Source organism: Cebidichthys violaceus, unplaced genomic scaffold, assembly GCF_023349555.1.
Source record: "Cebidichthys violaceus isolate CVI_PGR_0920_01 unplaced genomic scaffold, fCebVio1.0.p SCAF_5, whole genome shotgun sequence".
Classification (NCBI taxonomy): domain Eukaryota; kingdom Metazoa; phylum Chordata; class Actinopteri; order Perciformes; family Stichaeidae; genus Cebidichthys; species Cebidichthys violaceus.
In genome coordinates, this window is record NW_027176705.1 from 8,740,010 (window position 1) to 8,763,033 (window position 23,024).

The 23,024-nt window shown below is 40.4% G+C and overlaps 1 protein-coding gene across 2 annotated transcripts in view; it reads right to left on the reverse strand.

Annotated features, from left to right (window-relative positions):
* The window catches only part of furina (furin (paired basic amino acid cleaving enzyme) a), a 76,049-nt gene that overhangs the window by 46,557 nt on the left and 6,468 nt on the right, over nucleotides 1-23,024 (reverse strand). For both annotated transcript variants that reach the window (XM_068731207.1, XM_068731208.1), the window contains exon 2: nucleotides 22,277-22,602. In XM_068731207.1, the coding sequence (XP_068587308.1) occupies nucleotides 22,277-22,486 (210 nt within the window). In that variant the 5' untranslated portion in view covers nucleotides 22,487-22,602. The remainder of the gene's footprint in view (nucleotides 1-22,276; nucleotides 22,603-23,024) is intronic.

The window sequence follows — 23,024 nt, forward strand, 5'->3', positions numbered from 1 at the left end:
TTTGTGGGTTGATACTATTTAGTCCACAGATTTGGTGCAAGATTTAATAATCTTTCACCACTTGAGAATTGATAAAACATATCAAAAATCCCTCAAAATACCATATTAAAAACACCAAGACCTCAAGAAACACCATAAAAAAAATCCATGTTGTGATTTGGTATCAAAAACTTTAATTTGGATATTTCTGTGATTCTGCTATGATTATCCTCGAGGTCACTTCATACAGTAGAGTCAAGTTTTTAAAAAAAGGCCTCACGACAATGAAATGGAGGAGTCAAGGGACTCCTGTGAATATGGCCATGCCAGATTTTCCCTTGCCAAAATGTAGCCTCCTTCCCTACAAGCTTGCATGGCACGGTTGGTGCCAACGAATTCTTTTGTTTTTCTAGTTTGATACGATACAAGTCACTCTAGTCCTAAAAGTCTGCTACAGCCTCTGAAAGACAGTAAAGTCAGATGCCTTGATGAGCTCATCCTCATTAGTGGAGGAATTCAACTGCAACCATCGCTAGTTACCCCGGTGTGTGTGTGTGTGTGTGTGTGTGTGTGTGTGTGTGTGTGTGTGTGTGTGTGTGTGTGTGTGTGTGCGTGCGTGCGTGCGTGTGTGAAAAGGAGAGACAGCTGAACTAAGATGGAGGAAATTGGAGTGGGACAGGAAGGAAGCAGGTTTCTGTCACGAGGGATGCAGTTCTATCACTGAGAGTGGAAACTCTATGATTGCTTTAGACACCATGAGGGAATACTAAATCCAATCTGTGCTTTGAATCTGTATTAAACAGTAGAGTAAAAATGGCCAACATCTACTTTAAAATAAATAAATCTATTCTTTAAAGATAGGGATAGTGGGGAGGCATTTTGCACTCTAATTTTGTTAAAACACAGTGTGCCAATTCAATTATTACCCACTTTTTGGTATAATTCTGTGTTCAGAAAACTCCCAATCCAATGCTTTTAACAAATTGGGGCTTTGAAAAGAAAATCAGCTAGCCTGGGTCATTAAAATGGATAAAAAAAAACTAAAAAAGCTTCTGTTGTGCAAGAGCTTAAGGCCATGAGGATGATTATGATGAGATTGTAACAACATGCTTACGAAAATAAGTTAGAAAATGTAGGCTATGGCTAATGTTAGGAAGAGGGAAAATTGCAACCAGTTTATCTAAACGTTTTATTAAATAGTATGGCACACAAGTCATTTTCACACATTCCCTGCGCTCCTCTGACTGAGTGCACCCTACGACAGTGAGGGGCTTTGGCACACTAGCCAGTTATTCAGAGAGACTATCTATGGACGCACCCTATATATCGGTGTGTTGAATTTGTAAAAGAAAAAGTGTCAGAAGGTTACAGTACGTGTCGGACTATTTCTTGGCCAGGAGCAGACGCTTCCATGGAGCTTTCACTGGTTACGTTAATAATCCATTTCTCAAAATGTCAAACTATTCCTTTAGGGTTTTAGAGAGTTCCCATTTGCTGTGAGGAAAATTCAAACAATTAAACTTACATAAAAAACAGCACACGTACATTTAATCAATTTCCTCCTTAAACTATTGTATTTGTGCACATCTTGAAGGAACTGTTGAAAGTGGAAGACAATAATCTGACTTAAGCACAGAACATCTCATATTTATGACACATACTTTCTCCACGAGCTGGGTTTGCCTTTGAGTTACGTATTTTTGCTTCATGCAGTACAAAGTAAAGTGACAGTGACGGGAAAGACAGAAAAGATTTAACATGAATTCATTGCCATTTCAACTGCTTCTCAGCCCCCGGGCCCCCTGCCATTATATAAGTAGACATGAAAGCTCGCTGCATAAAATCCTGGGCTGGACAGAATTAATGTGCACTGATGAATAAGCATGAGCCGTGAATACAGCGGTGAGTCTCAAAGTACGAGCAGAGCCGCAGATTACAGCACTGAATTAAATGATTATAAACTGACTTTTTTTTTTTTGTCTTATCACCTGATTTTTGTTGAAGTTTAAAAATTGATCGCATGAGAGGTTTCAAGCGGTGAGAGGAGATTTTTGAGTCCAGTTCAGGAAGTGTACACCGGGGTAACGTCCTTGACGAGGAGCTTGACAGCTGAATCTGAAGCTTTTCCTATAAAGTTAACAGTGTGTTGAAGCTGGTAAAGGAGTACTTGGGCTACGAAGTCAAAGAGTGGAAGGACACACGTACCGCAACTGGGAAGAGTCTTCTTTTCAAATATAACATCTCATTAATAATCTGTTGCATTTATCCCCACCTGCCCTTGCTCTTTACTCTCTCTCTCTCTCTCTCTCTCTCTCTCTCTCTTTCTCTCACACAGACACACACACACACACACACACACACACACACACACACACACACACACACTGTGCAAAAGGTGATTGCCAGCGGGACACAAGCTAATAAGATTTAACTCTGGCATCTAATTTTATCGTCCCTCTTTACTCCTAGAGCACTGCTGCTGGACAGAAATACCAAACAGGCTCTTCTGACCCCAATGAAGGACCGCAGGGGCCATCTGAGGAAGCTGCACTCTCTTAATTTCCTAACAACTCTCCAGCTAAAACATTTCCATCACTGTCTTCTCCCTCCACAGAGGACCAAGCACTTTTGTCTCTGCACCCACCACAGGTAGCAAATCCTTCTGCACTTCAATTTAATGGACATGGTCATGAGGGTCTCCCTGAAGGTGCAGCATTTTGAGAGTGACTTTGAGAAAAGGGAAGAGGACATAATGGTCCCATATTGGTAGGTGAAGGACATTTCCTTTTAATGGAAAAATGCCTTCACTACAGAATTTTTTTTGTGATTTTACAGCATCTCATTTAACATTTTTGTTGGGTAGAAAAAGAGAAAAAGATCAAATTGACCAGGATAATGGTTTGCATCTGTCAACTTTGCACGCTATGAAATATATGTATTTTTCTCATCATTGCTGATTTGGTTATTCCAACATGAACACCGCGCACATGAAATTGAGGCAAAACCTCGTCCTACTGCTGCCAACGCCCAAGGCGGCACACATTACAGCCTGTGATCCCCTCACTCTGCAAAAAGCCTCAGACTCATTGTACTCCTCCTCTCTGCACTGAAGGTGAAGTCGGGTGAAAGAAAGATGGATCACAAAACGAGATCCAGCGCACAGATGGAAGAGGGGAAGCCCTGCAAGACTGTTTGTTACTACTGTTTCCACAGCGATCCGATGAGGTTCAGGTTTAACAGTGTGGTGTGTTGTAGGGGGGCTAAGATGGTATTTGGTTAGTCCAGGGAAAAAAAAGGAACATTTACAGTTTGTTTTTCTAAGCGAGCAACAATAAAACGGGTGATCATCGGGGAGCCAAAACCTATATTCACCTGCCCTGTATTCTTTTACAGCATCATAAGCCTTTTTAAAACATGACACCAACCAGACATAACCTATTTGGTTTGGAATGCATAGCACACCTCAACTTGGTGATAGTGGAATATCATTTGAGCATGTCATTCTGGCTGAATGACCAGCTGGGTCATCAGTCATTACTTATCTGCATTGCTATTGTCTTGCTTGTGGAAAGACTACAAGCTGGAGCTTTCTCCGTCTATAATGTTATCTTATTTGGACAAAATCCTGCTGCTGCTTCCTCCCCAGACTTAATGGTGGATTTTACACAATAATGACTACCTGGTGCCTTTTAGGCTACCACACACACACACACACACACACACACACACACACACGTTTCTCCTTCGCCTGCTAAAATCGGTCCCAACATCAATTTCACAGATAAACGTGCAGCAATAGGCGAGAAATTGATGTCGCAAAAACTGTGTCCTGCCACTGCTCACACATAAATGTACTGAAATAAGCCAACACATAAAAATGTTGTGAAATAAATATTTTACTGCTGGAATTTGCAGAATCTTTTTGGACGCCATGACATTCAAAAGGAAGAAAAATAATCCCAGTTCAATACAATTTTTAAATGTACATGCGGGTGTCTGTTTTGTTTGCGCGCGCACACACACACACACACACACACACACACACACACACACACACACACACACACACACACACACACACACACACACACACACACACACACACACACACACACACACACACACACACTTTGGGGAATGCAATACACAATCCTACCTATCTTTTCACACTATTTCCCTGATTGATAGGTGGCAGCAATGTGCCAACAAACACAGCAATGTGCGAGCAAATGCAGGGAAAAAGAAGTCAACACGCATGTAAACAATGCAGGGCTCAAACTTGAGAAAAATTAGCTTTGTAATGTTTGTTTGGGAAGAAGGACACTGTTGTTTGTAAGACCTCAAGGATGCACACAATGCACTTTTGTGAGAAACAATGTAAAACAGAAACTTCGAGAAAACTCCACACAGGGCATCTTTACTATTTGCACAATAGATGCAGCATTGAAACAGATGAGTTAACAAACTTTAGGTGCAGTTTGTCCTTGCAGCTTGAATCAAGGCTGCATGGTAAAGAAGGTAATGCCCTTAGAATAATGAGAAAACATTAATCAGTATGGTACTCTTTTACTCTCAATGAAGATGAGAGAAAACACTGTCAACAGCAATTAAGTGGAGCTGAAAATTAGCTGAAAGCGGTGAGTCCATTTGAGAGAAAAAGCATTGGGCTTTTCAATGGGTCATCACGGTTTATTTACCCTATCTTTCTCTAATCTTATGAAAGCAACATAGTAGTCACAAGCAAACTGGGTCCAGCTGCTGCCGCACACACTGCAACATTTTGTTCCTCCTTATCTGAAATTGATGTGTTCATTTATGCGGGTGAGTGTCGATCAACAAAATTATTCAGAATTTCTATTCCCTAGGCACTATGAACAAATGAGCTCTTCCAACCAAATAATTCAGCAATCGGGGAAAGATATGTTGAATCCAGTTACTACACAGAATTATTCATAATAGACAGCAGCGCGGAGCAAAACAACTCTGCTCTCATCTACATTATGAGAATGAAAAGTCACTGCCTTGTCAAGGCACATTACATTCATAGGACATGGCTGCCTTCATTATAGCTCCCTGTCAAATGAAGCTGCGCTGGGTCCGGCATGAAGATAATATCCATCGCGCACTCGTTCCAGACAGCGGGAAGAAGTATATAGACATTAAGCTGCTTGTTGCTTATGTGTGATCCAGGCACAAAAAACATCACAATCAAGTCTGACGTCAACACAGTTTAGGTAACATAGCATGAGTGGAGAGAGAGCTGTGGATGCAAGATGAATTACTAAAAGCAATTATGACCACAGTGTCCACCTCGCTCAATTGTCTAACTTCAACGTCAGACCACAGGCCTTTTCAAGATGCATGCTAAGTGTTTACCTCTGAGCTGAGCTCTTTTTGTGAGATTGTCTAGTTGAATATTTCACTCTAGCAATCTTTGGAGCCAGCTGTTTTAGAGAAAAAATGAAGTTGTCATAAAAGTGAGCACAGGTAATGAATTTTTACAGTTTGGGAGCGACTGTATGCTTGACCCGATTTGATTAATTAAAATGCACAGATGTTCATTTTCCCAGCTGTTTCGTCATTCTCTGCACTGTAGATTTACTGTACTGTTTGTACAACAACAATTGTTGTCATCACTGAAGTGTCTGACAGCCAAGCAAGCACAATGAACGTCTGGTAACTGTAAACTTCCTCTGTGCTCATGTTCTTTTCTTTATAGTCTGGCTGTTTGATACTGTCAAACACACCTTGAGAGGACAAAACAACTTGCATTAACACAAAGAGAAAAGCCTCAAGTGTGTTTGGCACAGGTCTAAAGGGGACACTGGTAAAGATGGCCACAGAAGACACACCTGTATTGCTGGATGGGTCCTCGTTGTCTGAGCACACAGACATCCAGCCATTCTCCATCCCCACCTCGTCCTCAATCTTACTCACAGCAGGCGAGAGTGAAAACAACGCAGCCAAGCAGAACACACTGACTGGGTACTGGCGGTGACCTTACGACGCCATCATTTCATCAAGTGGATACTTCCAAAGGGGGTTAAGATCACAGCCTCGACCCAATATAGAGATGCACAAATACAACTCTAAATCAAAAAACTCAGCTGCCCCCACAGTGCAATGACATCACAACATCATATCACAATACACTGCTTCAGTCCAAAGCTGTACATTTACAATTTAAATTGAAGCAACACACACACACACACACACACACACACACACACACACACACACACACGTTTTTATTCCAGTGAATGAAGGGATGTAAACACAACGATTGCAGTTGTCTCCTAATCAGTAATGAGACGATGTAAAAGTTATCCAGATGGAACCACCATCACTCTACAACACAATGTACAGTAAACTCAGTTACTGTGGGGGAGGTTATCAAAGCACAACGGAGACTGATCACATACAATACATGCGTCCAGCATTGCAAGACAAAGGGTGAAATCTGACTCTGAACCATGAATCAAAACCCACGCAGTAGGCATCTATAGCAGAGCTCCCGTTCAGGTCCCTTCACACCCATGGACCACCCACACAGCTGTTACCACTCATGTTGCCTGAGTAGCTCTGTTCTCAAGACCGTGGTAGTGTGTGCAAACTGATGGATTGACAGCTCCCTCACTCTCACACAGGAGTAAACAAAAATAGGCTTTACCTTGTGGTTATTGACAATTGATTTATTTAATTACCAGAAGATATGCTATATTGTGACATCATTATTGATCTATGAAATGACCTATATCGAGATAGAAGATGTTGGACATATTGCCCAGCCCTACTAGAAAGTACATTTTTTAGCAAAGAATCACATCTTAAAGTAAATTATATTCGTATTGTAATTTGTAAAGTCACTAGTAACTACAGCTGCAAGATACATGTAGTTGATTAAAAAGTACAATATTTCCTTCTGATAGGTAGTGGAGTGCATGTGCAAAGTGTCATGAAATGGAAATATTTAAGTTAAGTACATGTACGTGAAATTTCCACATCAGTACAGTAGTTGATTAAATGTACTTAGTTACATTCCACCACTGCCCATAGTGACACATACCAAATCATTAAGGAGAGAGAAATATTAAGCCTTTCCTTGTTGGCTCAAAATATATGATTCTGAAACAACAAATAAAAGCATGTTTAGTCAACCAACTGTTGACTAAACTACACTGACTCATCCAGTATTGTGTACCCTGTTTTTCCGATGCGTGTGTGTGCGTGCGATGGCATTTCAGGTCACACTACTCCACGATGGGGAGCATTCCTTTCTCTTAAAGAGTCCGGTCCAGTCTGAAGCTCTGAACACACCGACTGTGCCCAGCTGACCAAAACTGCTGGATTCATCATCCTGGCTGCCCAAACCACACTGCATGGTGGCCGGGACAATGACAGGAAGGCCAGCCACAACCATTTCCTAGAGTCTATCAACAACATGATACTCTGTCCTGTGGAAATTTTCAAAATCTCTGATGAAGATCAGTCTGATTTTCAAGCCACATTTGTAACACGTTTTCAGCTTTTAGATATTTGTAATGAATTTGAATCATTTCTATTCTCATCCGTTTTGGGATAAATATGTTTCTTGCCATAATTTTACTACAACGGAATGAGCAAAGACAAACTGTAGTTTGTGGTTGCCCTTCATTTCTCTCTGTGTTGTGAAATGCATAAACAATGCATGATTCCTGTAACCTAAGGAAACACCAGTCTCTCAGAGTTGCTGGAAGTTGGGACAGTCCCCAAATAGACGAACATGCCGACCTGGTACCAAAATAAGGATAATAAAAGGTTCCCAGCCGTGTTGTGTGTGTTGGGGGAGAGAGCGAGATTCTTTCATAAACAGCTAGTATTATAGGTCTGGGAAGCAGTGGGAGGCTGGCTGTTTTCTGTGGACTAAACACTTGAAGCCACTTGTCGGGAAAGCTCCCTCAAAGCTCAAGTCAGCAAAGGACTCGGCTCTTTCCAAAGCACCATAATTGCAGTTCTCCTGGTTTACTTTGCGTATTAGAAAAGTCAATGAATGGCGGCAGTAGACTCTCAGGGAAACCTGGGAGCTGGAAAATCTCCACTGTGCCACAGCAGTGTACATCTGGACTCAAGCCCTGGGAATGAGAGCGAGTCACTGAGGCTCACCAGCTAAAGCCACCACAGTATCACATCCAAAACATTGGTAACATTCCATGAACTGGAGCAGCCTTCAGAGAAACGCATCCAAACAGATGGACACTCCTCACAAAACAGCCTCTTCAGAGTTTCCTGTGCAGTTGGTTTCCTGTATATTGTGTTAAATATGGCAAGTTGTGAGAGGCAGTTGTATGGCAGTTCACTTCTGAGCCAATTCCAACATCGGCTATAGTACATTGCCTGCGTATGATAACATTTATTTGGATCATAATTTATGGATAATTGAAATGCAGAGCAAAAAAAACCCAGCTTTATGGGTAAAAATGTACAGACGAATGTAAATTAATGTAGATATTTGTTCTAAAAACACACAAGTAAGAGCGCCGTCCAAAAATTCAATGAAATCACACACAGTTGGAGGAGGTCCACAGGCATTAAGGGGCCCGTTGATAATCAATTAATAGTGTAAGTCATTCAGTATATAAAGACAAAATGCTAATATGTGCTTTCCAATGTTATATCACTGTGCACCAAATATCTTTGGGTTTTGGTCTGTTGGCCTGAAAACAAGTGATTTGAAGATGTCACCTTGGATTGTGAAGAACATTTTGTGACATATAGATCAATCGAGAAAAAAGACAATTTAATCAATAATTAAATAAGTTACAACCCTATAGATTTGCCAAAAATGACTATATAAAATTTGTCCTCATCACTCTTAAAGAAATCCTTATATTGCAGTATTGATTTAACTATCTATATATATATCCACACACACACACACACACACACACACACACACACAAGTGAATGCTGTATCGTGCCCAATGTGACAACAAACCCCCACAGTTAAAAATCGACTGCATAAGGAATCCAATTCAGTCAGCCTGGCTTCAGTCAGCAAAATCATCACACACAATAAAGAAGATGAGCTCCGTCTTCAATAGCAGGCACCAGGGATTCAATTTCGCAAACATCTGATGAGGTGGGGGGGAAACTGTAACTCGTTGATGCATAGCTTACATTAGCAATAAAATATTCATGAACACTCAAAAGGCACACGCGCCATCAACGAATACTGTACACAGACATGATAAATTCCACGTCCTTTGCTACATGGATAGATGGCCTAGAAAGAAGTGGGTGTTTCAGAGCCTGCGTCGCTCGACTGTCAAGCTCAAACTACCCAACTTTAAGGACTTTCATAGAAACTGAAGAACACAGATCGACCTGACTGTCACATCAATAAAACAGATGATATAACATCCTGCAAGAACAAAAACTCCCTTCTCAAAAGGATATCAAAAGAAAAAAATACCTCTAGCGAATTTAGGAACCATTTCTGCCAAGTTGGCAGGTTACCAAAACATTACTGGAAACATTCAAAAACAAATAAGCACCTACTCAGAGTGCAGTGCTGCGAGGAGGAAACAGCCTGGCGCGTGATTGGAAGAGCTGAAAAGCTCTGCAAAATGAATTTTAAAAAGGTGCATGAGAATGAGAATGAGAGAGAGACGGTTTGTTTGTTTGTTTGTTTGTTTGATATTCTCAGCAAACACTTTGTGCCAAACAGTATTTTGAAAAGATATATTTTAAGGCATGTGAATAAAAGCTCCTGCATCTGCATTTTGAGGTCATTCAGGCCAAAATAGACAAAGATACAGCCGAAGAGAGAAACTAGACATTCCTTAGGTTATAATTTAACCACAGTGCAAAGACGAAAGTGTACTGGCAGGCACACAAAACATACTGCAAGTGTATTTGTACATCATGTGCATCACAATGAGGAAACAGTATAATTATCATTATCATTCCCCATTTAAAATGCTCCAGCAACACAAACCCAGAATCCTCTCACACAGAAACCTGTTTTTCCCGTCATGTGTAGCTAAACTAGCTCTATAAGTGATAAGGACACCTGATCTGAAATCTAACTCCAGCATCTCTGCTACACTGCAGCACAACCAAACAGCTGAAAAACTGCAGATCTGTTACAACTTAGCAGGAGTCCTGTTACAAAGAAAAAAAATCCCTTGCAGCCGTTTAAAAAAGAAAAAAAAAAAAGCTCCACCCAAATGCTGCTTTCCTCCCACACTGAATTCTCCATTAGGCTACTTTTAACATGTTCACCTCATTGTTTTCATTGTAAAAAGGCTTATCAGATCAAAGCCTTTACCCTTTTTTAAATTGCACCACAAACAACCGCTCCTCCATGTGGACACCATGAGGAGGGTGGCTGGTCCTCGTTACTCCATGACATGAGAGACAAGATACTTCCACAGACGGATCAGATGCCAACAACTTAACTTTTAACTTAACTTTCTCTGTTGGGCCCCTGAGCTAAGACATTTCTGCTAGACTTTCATATTAAACTTAAAGAGAAACCATGAAGGACTAACCTAAATCCTGTGTAAATTCATGTCGCAAACATCCTGGTTTTCAGCAACAATGACGCATTCACTTGAGGAAGCTGCAGCACCACCAGACTTTTATCACGTGGCCATCAGAGCAGATGGGTAAGTTCATTGTTTAACGGCCCTGTGGAATGGCTTCCTTTCTGTAAAGTGATGTGTTCATTTCCTCATCCAGATTTACTCTTAGTCCAGCCATTAAATTCAGGACCTTACGTTTAAAAGTTTAACCTTATTTTAGTATTTGTTTCTTTACAACACTCTACGGCATTTGTCAAGAATTTTATTCAATCGAGCCAATTTATTCTATTGCTCTCCCAGAAAACCTGCTATAACGTGATAATTATCATTATCGAGACATCAAGTTATCTATATCGTGAAGATTTGCCCCAACCCAAAACAGAGAAGATTATAAAATGTAAACGCCTCATATTAGAATTTTGTTTAATATACAAAAATTCAATAGATTTTTGTTTTACATGCTTTTGTTTAATAGTTGAATAAAAGCAAATTGTCGTGTAACAAAAGGTCGCTGTACAGAACTGAACCTACAGACCACCAGGACTCGAGTATGCTGCTTTACATGGCTCTACTTTTAGCACACTTAAGCTTACACTTTATCTTAATTTGTATTACCTCTTGTTGTGAAAATATCTTGATTGTGATAGTTGTTATTAAATGATTTTCTTAAATTTAGGGTTGTTGAGAAATCAGCAAGAGTATGCTAGATCTATTTAGCCTTCAGAAGAAAGCTTGCTGTAGCTGAAACACCAGCTTATAAAATAAAGCACACACTGTCGATCTGAACGGCTGCTTTGCAAGTTACTAAACTTTGGGACTAAATCGAAGAAATATTTTCTCTACCACTCATTCTTTTGCCTATTCAATTACTCGTTGAGTCTATGACGTATGAAAGAGTGAAAAATGTCCATTAAAACTTCCCAGAGCCCAAGGTGACATCTGCAAATGTGTGGCTTTGTACCAAACAAATAGTAATTTAAAAAAATAATTATGTCCCCAGTGATGTACGACAAAGAACAACAGCAAATGCACACATTTGAGAGGTTGCATAGGCTTTTTTTTTTTCATTATTTCTGCTTGAAAAACAAGCGAAACAATGAATCTTTTACTTTTCCATTTCAGCTATACTTGTTTGCTATCAAAGGTTTATCACGACAGCAGAGGACACCTCCCCTGCAGTTTATGCGCGTAAGCTACACAACAGGTATAATACATAATACATTTAACAAGCAGATACTTAACCCACAAGAGGTTGCGTTCGGTTGAAAAGTTTATGTGAAGTTACTTTTGAAATGTGATGATCAAAAACTACAGTCTACTGCCATTATTCAAACTACAACTAGTATCACATACGACTCTTAAAAAGGTGCTTCTTTCCATTTCAGTGCTGACATTCTTGAAATACCTCAACCTTCTCCGTGTATGCGTGTGCGTACATGTGCTCATATTGAATAAAGGCCAGAGAGAGATGCGTGTCCATGTATTTTCCCTCAGAACATCTGGCTCTTGTTACAGCCCCTGTGACCTGTGTGTGGTTCTGCTCCATCCCAGCCCCCATCGCTCCTCTGTGGGGGAGCAGAATAATGACTGAGTGCTGCTGGGCCTTTGCTGCTGCAGTTCCCAGGACCCCTGGCAATATGGGTGTTCACTCCTTTGCTCTAGGCTTTGGGATTGCCTCCTGCTGACCAGCTTGTTGTTGTTTTCCATCTTTCTCTACAGGGTGAAGTTTTGTTAAGGAGAACGAGTGGAGCCAGACATGTATGTCATCCTCAGGAAGTCTCCAGCAACACTGATTCGTGCCCTGCTTTTGTCCTTTCAGGATGTTGGCCTTTAGTGATATCACTGTGGGTCCGTTCTTTGAAAAGATAGCAATTATTGATTTGACCTGCAGTGGCCTTTTGATTATTACCTTAATCTAAAAAGATAAACACATACAAAGATAACAAAATGCCATCAGTGGTGACAAACGGAGATGAGAGAACAAATGTTTCGGGCCAGTTTCATCAGATACTGTCATCCTAACTTTTGGGCATTAAACAGAATTTATTCTATAGAAATACAGTGTCTACACATATAGTAACTAAAGACTACAAAAGTCAGCTTAATAAAATACCTAAAAGGATGTTCAGAAATCCCTTATATCATAACATCTGGAGGGTTCAGGGACAAAAAAAGCATCGTATTTGAGCATAAGATCAGACTGGTAGCTGTTCCCCTCAAACTCTGATATAACATCTTCTATGCACAAAAATAACAGTTCAAGGTGGATCAAATGGAGCAAAGACAATTCTCTGGTTTCCCAACTTGTTTTGCAGCAGTATGAAGTGCGTAGGCGGGACTCTATTTTGCTCCGTGACTCCAAGAAGCTGCGACTGATGGATGACAGAAAGACAGACTGAAGTTCACTGCTCAGTACTCATTCTCTGTTTTTAGTCCTCTTTTAGCAACATTTTTACAAAGCTTGCTGCGACTGAATCACATTAATACACTCCTCTTGTAAAATGTGACATACATGTCTTTCAGGACCACTTCCATTATCTTATTTTAGATCAATTTGGAGCGGAGCCTCTCACAAAAGACAGAAATTCTTGCTCTCTGTAGATTGTGGCCAATTTATGCGCTGCTTCAAAAACAAAGAGGTTGATGAGATGCCACAATCAAGTTTCCTGAGAATACCACTACTGTGTAAATACTGCAGTGCCTTACATAATATATGGGAAATTCAGGTTCACCTTCTCATCTACTTAAAAGGTTTTCTATACATTATTCAAAGCATTAATATAGGATGAAACAACTACTATCTATGTAAAGATATAGTGGATTAATGTCTACCTGAGCTGAGAATGAAGCCACTCTCACTTTGTATGTGTGTATGTTGTAATCTGAGCTTCTATGTGCTTTGTTGACATAGCCGGGTCGGCAACGCAAGCTTTTTTGTGCATGTGAGCGTGCCCCACTGGTTCGCTCGCGGCCCACGCTCTGCACTGTGCTCATGAGGCGTTTACAGCAGATAACCCCCCCTCCGGTTCCCCCTCAGGTAAACACGGTTATGTGGAGGCATGAGATATGCTCTGAATTTCTAAATTAGCACCTTTAAACTATTTACAAAGATTTCCACTACATACTGCATTACAATGCAAAGTAGGAGAACACAACATACAAGTTTGCCGACAGGGTTTAACAAGGTTTCTGTTTTCATTTACATGTTCCGAATATAAAAAAGATAAATCAAAGTGAAAGGGTACTTTCCCAATGCATACATTTTAGATGACCCAAAAAGTATTCCAATACACAGTATCAGCTACATTGTTTTGTGGTGGGGTAATGGTTTAGGATTTCATTTTGGGTACATGGGCTCCAAAGTCCTCTCAATACAGAAGTCTCCGGTAGAGCAAACAGGATAAGTCAATCTCTGCAGTTCATTAACTTCCAAAGAAGAGCAGCTGGCACCGAGATGAAGTGAGATCTGGGTCTGCTTAGTGAGAGAGAGGCCGGAGCGAGGAATAAAAGGAGGCTCTCTCATCGACAGCAACACAAGCACCAAAGGCAGAGGGACCAAAGAGAGAGATGAGCAACTCTACTGATCATCAACCATAGCGAGATGAGAAGCGATCCCTCCCTGGATAAAAAAAAAGTCCAGCCTCTTAATGGGTCGGCACCAAACAAGGGCCCACATCCAACTGTTCTGACTTTGTGTTTGCAGCGTTATCGTTACTACACTTCAAAGCAGCCCGGGTCTCTAAAGGGACGCGCTACACCGGCTCTATAGAGCTGCACACTCCGCTAGAGCCATGAGCTCTCATTGGCTAAAGTAGGCCAGAGCCACAGCACGTTAAAGATTAATGAAGATATTGAAAGTAAACCAGCTTACAAAACACGCTTAAGCATAATAAAATATTTAGAGGTGGCAATCTATATCGCTGGTGTGTTTGACTCAAGGACCCTGGAAAGGCCCTCAGGGTACAGTAACACATCATGGATGAATAGAAACAGTGATGCCGTTTCAATAGCTGGTTTCTGTCCAGGTTTGTGTGACATTTACACTACATGTCATGTTACATGTGTGAGCCTTCTTTTAGTGTTGACCGTGTGAAGATGAAACCGTATTTATCATATTCAGAATGATTTAGTGACGTTCGCTCTAACAGCTGACTTTAAATCATCTCTCCACCACATGTCCCACATATATTAAATGGGCTGTGCTTTCCCAGTTAATGGCTCTTTTTGTGTTTACATTAGAATATCGTAAAATACATCTTTTTTTTAATCGCCTTCAGAGCATAAAGTACTGCAAATGTTAGCTGGCATAAATTAACGATAACCCTCACAGTAATAATTAATTCCAGAAAGGCTATTTTCATTTTTCATGTGGGCGTATTTAAATGGCACGCCTGCTTTTGTTGAGGGAACCTTATTATTCACCTCAATGCAGCTGCTGGAAAAAAATGCAAATAAGTCACAGTTTTTGTGACATTTTCAAAAGTTAATTTCACACTTTGGTACAGTTAGAAGCTGGTTGAAAGCATCTTGTTAGGGGGTTAAAGTTAGGTTGAGAAGCACAGAAAAGTGCTTTATAAAGGCTTTGGTCTAGCTTCTTGGCAGATGACACGGTGGAAATGCAGCACGAAACAAGAGGAAACACCTGTGTGGGATTGAACAAATCATGCAGAGCAGCTCATTTCAGCACTCAGCAGGCAGCTTCTTCTCCAATCATCTCCCGGCCAATCATATCTTGTCAGAAGATTTTCCAGCAAATTTCTTCAACCCCGCAGTTGATTGCTTCACTTCTCCAGAGTCCAATTATGGACTCCATACCTTCAGCCTCTCATCTCTGGTGTTTTCCAATACAGTCTGGTTGTACTTTGCAATGAAGTTTCATCTGAGAGAAGGCTGAAAAAAATAATCTAACCGTTATCAGGCAGAGCAGGACCAACAGTTTAGCAGAGCCTCGAAAATTGAGGTGTTGCAGTTTATGCAGTAATGTCTCCACAGTAGAGACCTTAAACAATTACCAATTTTTGCAGGCCAGATAAGAAGCTGACAACTTCATAACAGAGTAGAGAGACCAGAGATTCAACAACCTTTTGTTATATTCACAAAGTGATTACTTCTGGTTCCAAGTCACCAACCAGTTTCATGTAACAAGGATGAATCGTTTTAAGTCAACAAAACATGCCTCCACCTTGCTGCGCAAACTACATACAAACCGCATTATTTATCTGAGCTATACAATTAATGGACCTGTTCAATGCCGACAACCCAGGTTAATGGATAAATAAATAGAGACATTTCTCATGCCAATGGGGTGTGACTTCTGTAATCATGTTGCGACAAATATTGTGCAAAGTGTGACACGTAGAAATGAAAGAATAATAGCTGCTGTGATTTCTGAGAGAAGGAAAAACTAAAAACTGACCACAAGTCAAGCAGTCAAAGAACTCCTGCTTCTCAAAGTACTGAGTTGCCGTCGCTGTGGAGCAGCTTAGCTTAGCTTAGCATAGTTTAACCAAAGTCTAAATATACATTTGAACATTGAAATTCAAAATCAACTGCAACAGAAAAGTTGGTCCAGGCAAATTATATTGATATGAGACTTATGAGATTTTAGCTATTTCTTTAGTTTAAAATGTTTTTTCTCTGGAGGAGATGCACAATGGCATACTGACTGTTACAGCCTGGCCAAATGATTGACGTATCAGTCTACTAACATGGCTGAGTCAACATTTTCTTGATTTAAAAAGCACAAAAAGTCCCATGCATATAACGTCACATTATGTGGATATTAAGGCAAAGAAAATATTGATTTTATATCTGATTTTGCCCTATGGGGAAAGGACTTCTCATTTAAAGTAGTCTGTAAAAAAAAAACATATGGGAAGCCCAATCAAATGTGGAAGGAAGAGATTAGAAGCCTCAGCCATTTTTTAACTACTTCTCTTTTTGTTGTGGGCTAGATTAAAGTAAAGTTCTTACAGAGGTTTCCTTTAAGTTCATTGCGTTGATATGAGTTACAGATAGCAGAGAGACATTTCATGTCCTTCATCAGAACTACAGATAATATCCGTCTCTTCTGCTCTTTCTTTAATCTTGTGCTGAACAGAATATTAATAACCTTCATAAAAAGGGCCTAACCACTTCAGACAGGAGGGAAAATAGGCCAAGATGGTGCCACGGAGTACAGTGGGGGCACAGTATGCCAAACACAATCCTCCCTTACATGCAAAGCCCTGGGGGGGGGGGGGGGGGACGAGCTATGAAGGCTCTTGGCCTCTAAATACAAACGTGGACGGTTTTATCCAACACTAGTAACATAAACTACTGCTCACAAGAAGGGAAGTGACACACTTCTGAGAAGTGCTCCATTTCACTTTGAAGTGGTGAGGGTCGTAATAGAGGACTTGTATATTTGTTTAATGTATTTATTTATTCACATTTCTTCTTCCACCTCTGGTTAAGAATAATCAAAGACAGCTTCTAGGAAAATAAGAGATTTATTTTGCATTTTCTAAATATAGTGTCACATAAATGTAACACCATTTTAGTTCATGAGTGAACAATAGAAACCTGTCTCATATTCCAGGAGGAGGAAGCAGGAAACAAAAACACTTTCTTCGAAATGGTGACATGACACCTCTTATACAACACTTCCTCTTGACACAAGCCCTGTGCAGGTAGACTTCCATCGACAATGTTAAAAACTAAGACTTAATCACGCAAGCACAATTTAAAAGTTGTTTTAAATGTGATTTTGAAGCTTTAGTTCTCAACAATAATAACACGATAATGTTATAGGTTCATTTTTAAACAAGATTAAGACGATGAATCCAAAGGCTGTAAGTTGCACAACACAAGGTAAGGCCAGAAAGTAGTCCCCCAACACTGCAAAGAGCAAGTTAAATATTCAGAGTATGTACGTCATCTTCAGTAAGGGAACTTTCATGAGCTGCATACAAGATGGACGAGATGGTGAAAGCCTGAGGCCACAGACAGAGAGGCACAATGTTTCAAAACACATGACTGACCTAAAAAACACAAAAAGAATCCATCTCGCCATTAAACCAGCCGTGGATCTGAACAGATCAAATAACAAAGGGCTGCTTTTGTTGTAGCAGTAAAAAAACAACTGATTTAGTTTCAAATTAATCCTTTGATCTTGTGGCTGTTTGATCCATTTCACAAACTGCACTTTAATGATTCTTAAGACGCATTTAACTTGTGTCAGTCCTCCTTATCAAATCACTCCTTACTACTAATAACAGTCCCTCTAATCCCATTTCACTATTTATTAAATACTGGCGTAATGGAGGCACAATTGAACCAGGCGTAGCACCAAAATGTGAGTTGCCCCTGAAAAAACTGCAAAGCAAGCCTGATGATGTGGGCAAGAAAATGTCTTTAAAATGTAAAATAACCATCCAGAGATGCAAGCTGGCAGTTAATACCCATTTAGCGCAGTGCGAGTCAGCCTTTTCTTCATTTTATTACTTTAACTTAGTTTTAATTATTCCCCTTGTTCTGAAATGGCCCTATAATGTACAAGTCGAGTCAAACTGACTGCAATCCATTTGCACACCACTTGGTCACGGCAACCTATTACTTTTAAAACAGATAGTCCGGTTCATTTCAAGTACATTCATATTTATATTCTTTACTGGCATCACCTATTGCAAAGAGAGAAAAGTGAAGAATTCTAAAGCCCAATGACAACCGAGTAAGGGATGGAGCAGAGAGGGGGTGTAACTCTACTGAGACAGTCCGTGCATCAGGGTTTTACATGATTTGCTGCTGTCAGAAAATGTTGCTTTAAAGTTTCCTCTTTGACAAACGACCAACCCCACTGTCACATTGGCTCGCTGGCCTTGATTGATGAGTAGTAACAGCAGAAGGAAGAGACTTCCAAGTGGCTTTTGCTTTGGCCCCGACACACCAAACCAACCGTAAAGAACTCGCATCAACAAGGACGGACAGATGCATTACATCAGCCAGATGACTAGCCAGTTTCCTGTCTTCCTAACCTTCAAAACATTATGGGGAAGAAATAATCCAACCAATTACTTTCAGGTCACAGCAAATCTGACTGAAAAACAGCCATTCTGCTACTACCAGCAGACAAATAAGGAGAAACCACACAAAATTGTTGAATATAACTAGTTTACTAAGTCCCTGAATTGAAGGAAAGCATCTTGAGGGCAGTAATGAGTTAATTTAAATTAATGAGTTTGGCCTGGGAGCGCCTCAGGATCCCCCAATCAGAACTGGCTGATGTGGCTCGGGAAAGGGAAGTTTGGGCTCCCCTGCTGGAGCTGTTGCCCCCGCGACCCGATCCCGGATAAGCGGTTGAAGATGAGATGAGTATAAATTGTAGCAAGCTGAAACAATTAGTCAAATGACAAAAATATTAGACATCAACTATTGTGATAATCCAATATCAGGTCACCTTTCAAGTAAAATATATGAGGAGTTACTGCCTTTCATTATCTTTAGATCATAGTAAAGTTTAACATCTTTGGGATTTTGATTGTTGTTGTTAACTCTGATGGGCATTTATGACATTATAAAAACAAAACAATCTATAATAAAAATAATCATTAAGCAGCAGCCCAAAGCATAACTCAAGCAGATAAAGACTCATATCACATAGCAGTAAAAATGTATTCAGCAGTTAAAAGCATTAAATCTGCATTGTATCACCAATAAGCAAAATCACATGAAAAAATGATCTACTCCACATGAGCATTATATGGGGTAACACAACCGTGTGTCTGCACCATCATGACAACATGCTGCATGCGTCATGATGGTGGATTAAACAATGTGACATGTTTAGGGTACAGAGGGTATGGACGCCATAGTGTGAGTGGGATGAGCAAAGGCAGATAAAAACAACCATCATCAGAGCTGTAAAACCTGCCCATCTGCAGTCTTTGATCCTCCCCTCAAGCACTGCCGCCTAATGCCAACACCTGCACACACCAGCAGAGCCAGACGGAGAGCTCAGACTCACCGCGCCACACAGCAACTTTCATCCCCCTCAGCTGTAGGCAAAAAAGACCTTAACAGATTTGTTTGTTCCCAGCTCTAAAGGCTTCATTTTAATCAGTGACGTACTGGAACGAGCATCGTTTATTTTTGTCCTCACCTTTCAAAGTTAATGAGCAGAAAGAATGCATCAATAACATGCTGAGGGCCGGACAGATGTGACTGTTTCATGTCATTTACTCTGAGGCCTATCATGGCCATGTCATGTTGCCAGTTCTTATACTGCATGTGTCCAACAGAAAGCCTCCTGAAGAAGTCAACTTAATTAGAGCTGCAACCAACAATTGATTTCGTTATCAATGAATCTGTCGAGTATTTTCTCAAACAATCAATGATTGGTTGGTCTATGATGTAAGAAAATGGTAAAAAAAAAAAAAATGCTCATCACGGTTTCCCAAAGCCCAAGGTGACGTCTTCAAGTCGTCATAATTGAGGATTAAAGAAACCTCACAAAACATTCACATTTGAGAATACATTCAGAATAATGACTCAAATTGAGAAATTAATTTTGAGGAATTAATCTTCTGCCAATCAATTGACTTTAAATGTTATACTGTTTTTTAACCGGACATACTTTATTTATTTTTTGTCCTACTTTTCATTTCAACACCACAGAAACCTCAAGTAGAGGAAGAACTTGCCCGTGCACAAAGTGGTTCTTTCATCTCGCAATGAAAAGAGATTCTCATGAATTTCTGTTTGATACTTCAAAATGACTTTCTCATTTGGCGCCAGAAGCGTAACACATGCACATTAGAACATATGTAATTTGTGAACATATTGTATTCATTTACAAGGGACAATGCACAGCGAGCAGCATTTTAGTTTCCACCTCAGTATAAAGAGTTAGCTAATGAGCTAATTTTCACCTGTAGTCCCCGGGGAAGTTATTACAAATTAGTATAATAATAGCTAATGTTATCAATACAGTGCTTCATCAAGCACTCTCTGGTTGACGTTGTTGACCTGCCGCATTTGAGAGGTTTTACACAGCATCTATCCAGCTGACTTTAATAAGCCTGCTCCATGAGACAGGCCCCTGCTCTGCCATTTTTCCATCTTAAACGCTGTATCAAGACTAGCTCGTCAAACTAGCGCTGGTCAGAAAGATAAGCCCATTTTCCCTCCCTCAAAAAAATCATGAAATGGTTTAAAGCAACTTGCTGAGACTGGCCAAACCACACCGCTTCTCGTATCCAGGTCGTAGTTCTGCAAGAACATGGGTGTAATTACTGTGTCTGGAGTCGTCACTGTCCACGAGGCAATACATAGTTTAAGGATTAAAGTGTGTAGGATTACTCATTAGTCTGCATGCTGTGATTCTGAGCGCCAGTAAGACCATATGGTGCAAAGCAGAACAAGGAAAAGTGCTGAGACTATGGAAATAAACATGTGCATGAAGAGGCGCTTGTTATCAGAAAACTACTTTCACATTTCCATGTTATACTTTATACATACACACATCCTTTAGTGGGTTGTCACACTTATTGTAATCAAGCCTGGAAGTCTAAAGGTATACTGTGCGATCTGCAAATCACAGATCTACTACTGCTGCAATTCATCTAAAAACAAGTTGCGAGGAACAGATGATCCTGAACATTTCAAAAAGTAGTCCTGCTGAAGACTAAATTAATGTAACAAGCTTTACAACTTACAACTCTAACTTGGCAAATTAGTTTGCACCGAGGTCAACCAGGAAGTGATTAAAGAGGAAGACTTCACTGAAACACACAGGAAATGAAGTTTTCAGCCCAATCCAACTCTTCAGTCAGGAAATAAAATCCTTCATGCCTGGTGTTTGGGAATTTTAACTGTTTTAATCCAGTCGGTGTCAATGTGACTAGAAAATACGTCATCTAGGTTTTAGTGTACGCACACGGCTCAAGTGAAGTTTACCTCAAACTCTCTCTGCTGCGTTTAAATATAACAGTCTATACTATAAAAAGCTGAATCTTTTCAATATCAGTATCTGTGTGATCCACATCAATACATAAAAAACAAACAAAACATAAATCCGTGTAGCCTTTGTAGGGTTCAGTAGTCTTTGAATCTGTTCCCAGCTGGAGACGTAGTTGTGGCTGTGTGGCTTTAGACTATTGTCATAACCGGTTCACTAACAAGCAAACAACCAGGGTGGAAAAAAATCTATTGTTGTGACACATTTGTTTGATCAGTGCATTGGTACAAAGGCACCCTGCTTCTTGCAACACCACTGCCACGAAACAATGATCAAACTCAATGAGCTGTAAAAGATCTTTTTTTATAACGAGATGTTTAGTACCTGGTGATCACATCTACAGTCACACTGCAACAGACTACACAGAGAAATAAAATCAGAAATTATAAATACTTTTAAAAGATTTTAGTGTTTTGTCTTTGGGTGGAAAAAGAGAAGCCATACTCCTACTGTATGGTGATGAACTTCATAAATAACAGCACTTCTGGACATTGATGGGATATAATAACACAAAAATGAAGTCAGATATTATGCACACTGTGTCTAATAGCAGCAAACTCACCTTTTATGAAACCTTTCAGGAGGCTGATGTGTCCTATGTTTGCCTTGTCAAAATATAGTTTTATTTTCCACATAAGGCTCCAGTATCAGCCCTGTTCTTAAGTGCTTTCTCATTATATCTAAACATTATACCGATGCAAATGCAGGATAGAAAAAAAAAAAACATATTACTTACATGTCCGTAATTGATGAACCCATGTTTACTGGCAATTTGCTGAGCTTCCTCCTGACCTCCAGGTATGTGGACAGCCCATGTGTTGGTGTAGACCTTCTGACCCAGTGCTGGTTCCAGCCCAGAAACCAGCAAGACCAGCAGAGGCCCGAGTAGCAACTCCAGCAGCCGGAGCCTGCGGCCTACAGAGGGACACGGAGTGCCAGAAGCCATGGGTTCTCCTAATGCAGCACAGTCTCTGAGCACGGTGTCTCTCCGCCGGGCCGGGGCTGCCGACGGTGCATGCAGGTGCTCGGAGAGACAAAGAGGGGGGGGCAGTCACTGCTCACCTGACAGGAAACAAAAGAAGAGACGACGGTCATTTCTTGCGATTATAAAACTGAAACCCAAGAGAAGACTATAAACCCTGGACAGGTTAAGGTCCAAGGGGGAAACAATTCCCAAGAGACCAAAAAAAACCCCACTTTGCAGAGGTTTTGTTCTTCTCACTATAGTTGCTTCAATATCTAGAGGAAACAAGGAAAATAAACAGTAATAGGGGGAATGAACTGGGAGTGAATGTTTCCAGATTGACATGTTGAAATAAAGACAAAACACATTAAATAACATCTGAATCTGTTTTGTTCATGAGGAATAACAGCCACACTAACAGCAGTTTGAACCAGACGTACAGCCCAGCTAAGTACAGGCATCTGATAATCCCACAGGAAGCAGTGAGCGGGGCGCCAAGGCCAGGCCTCGTGTTGTGGTC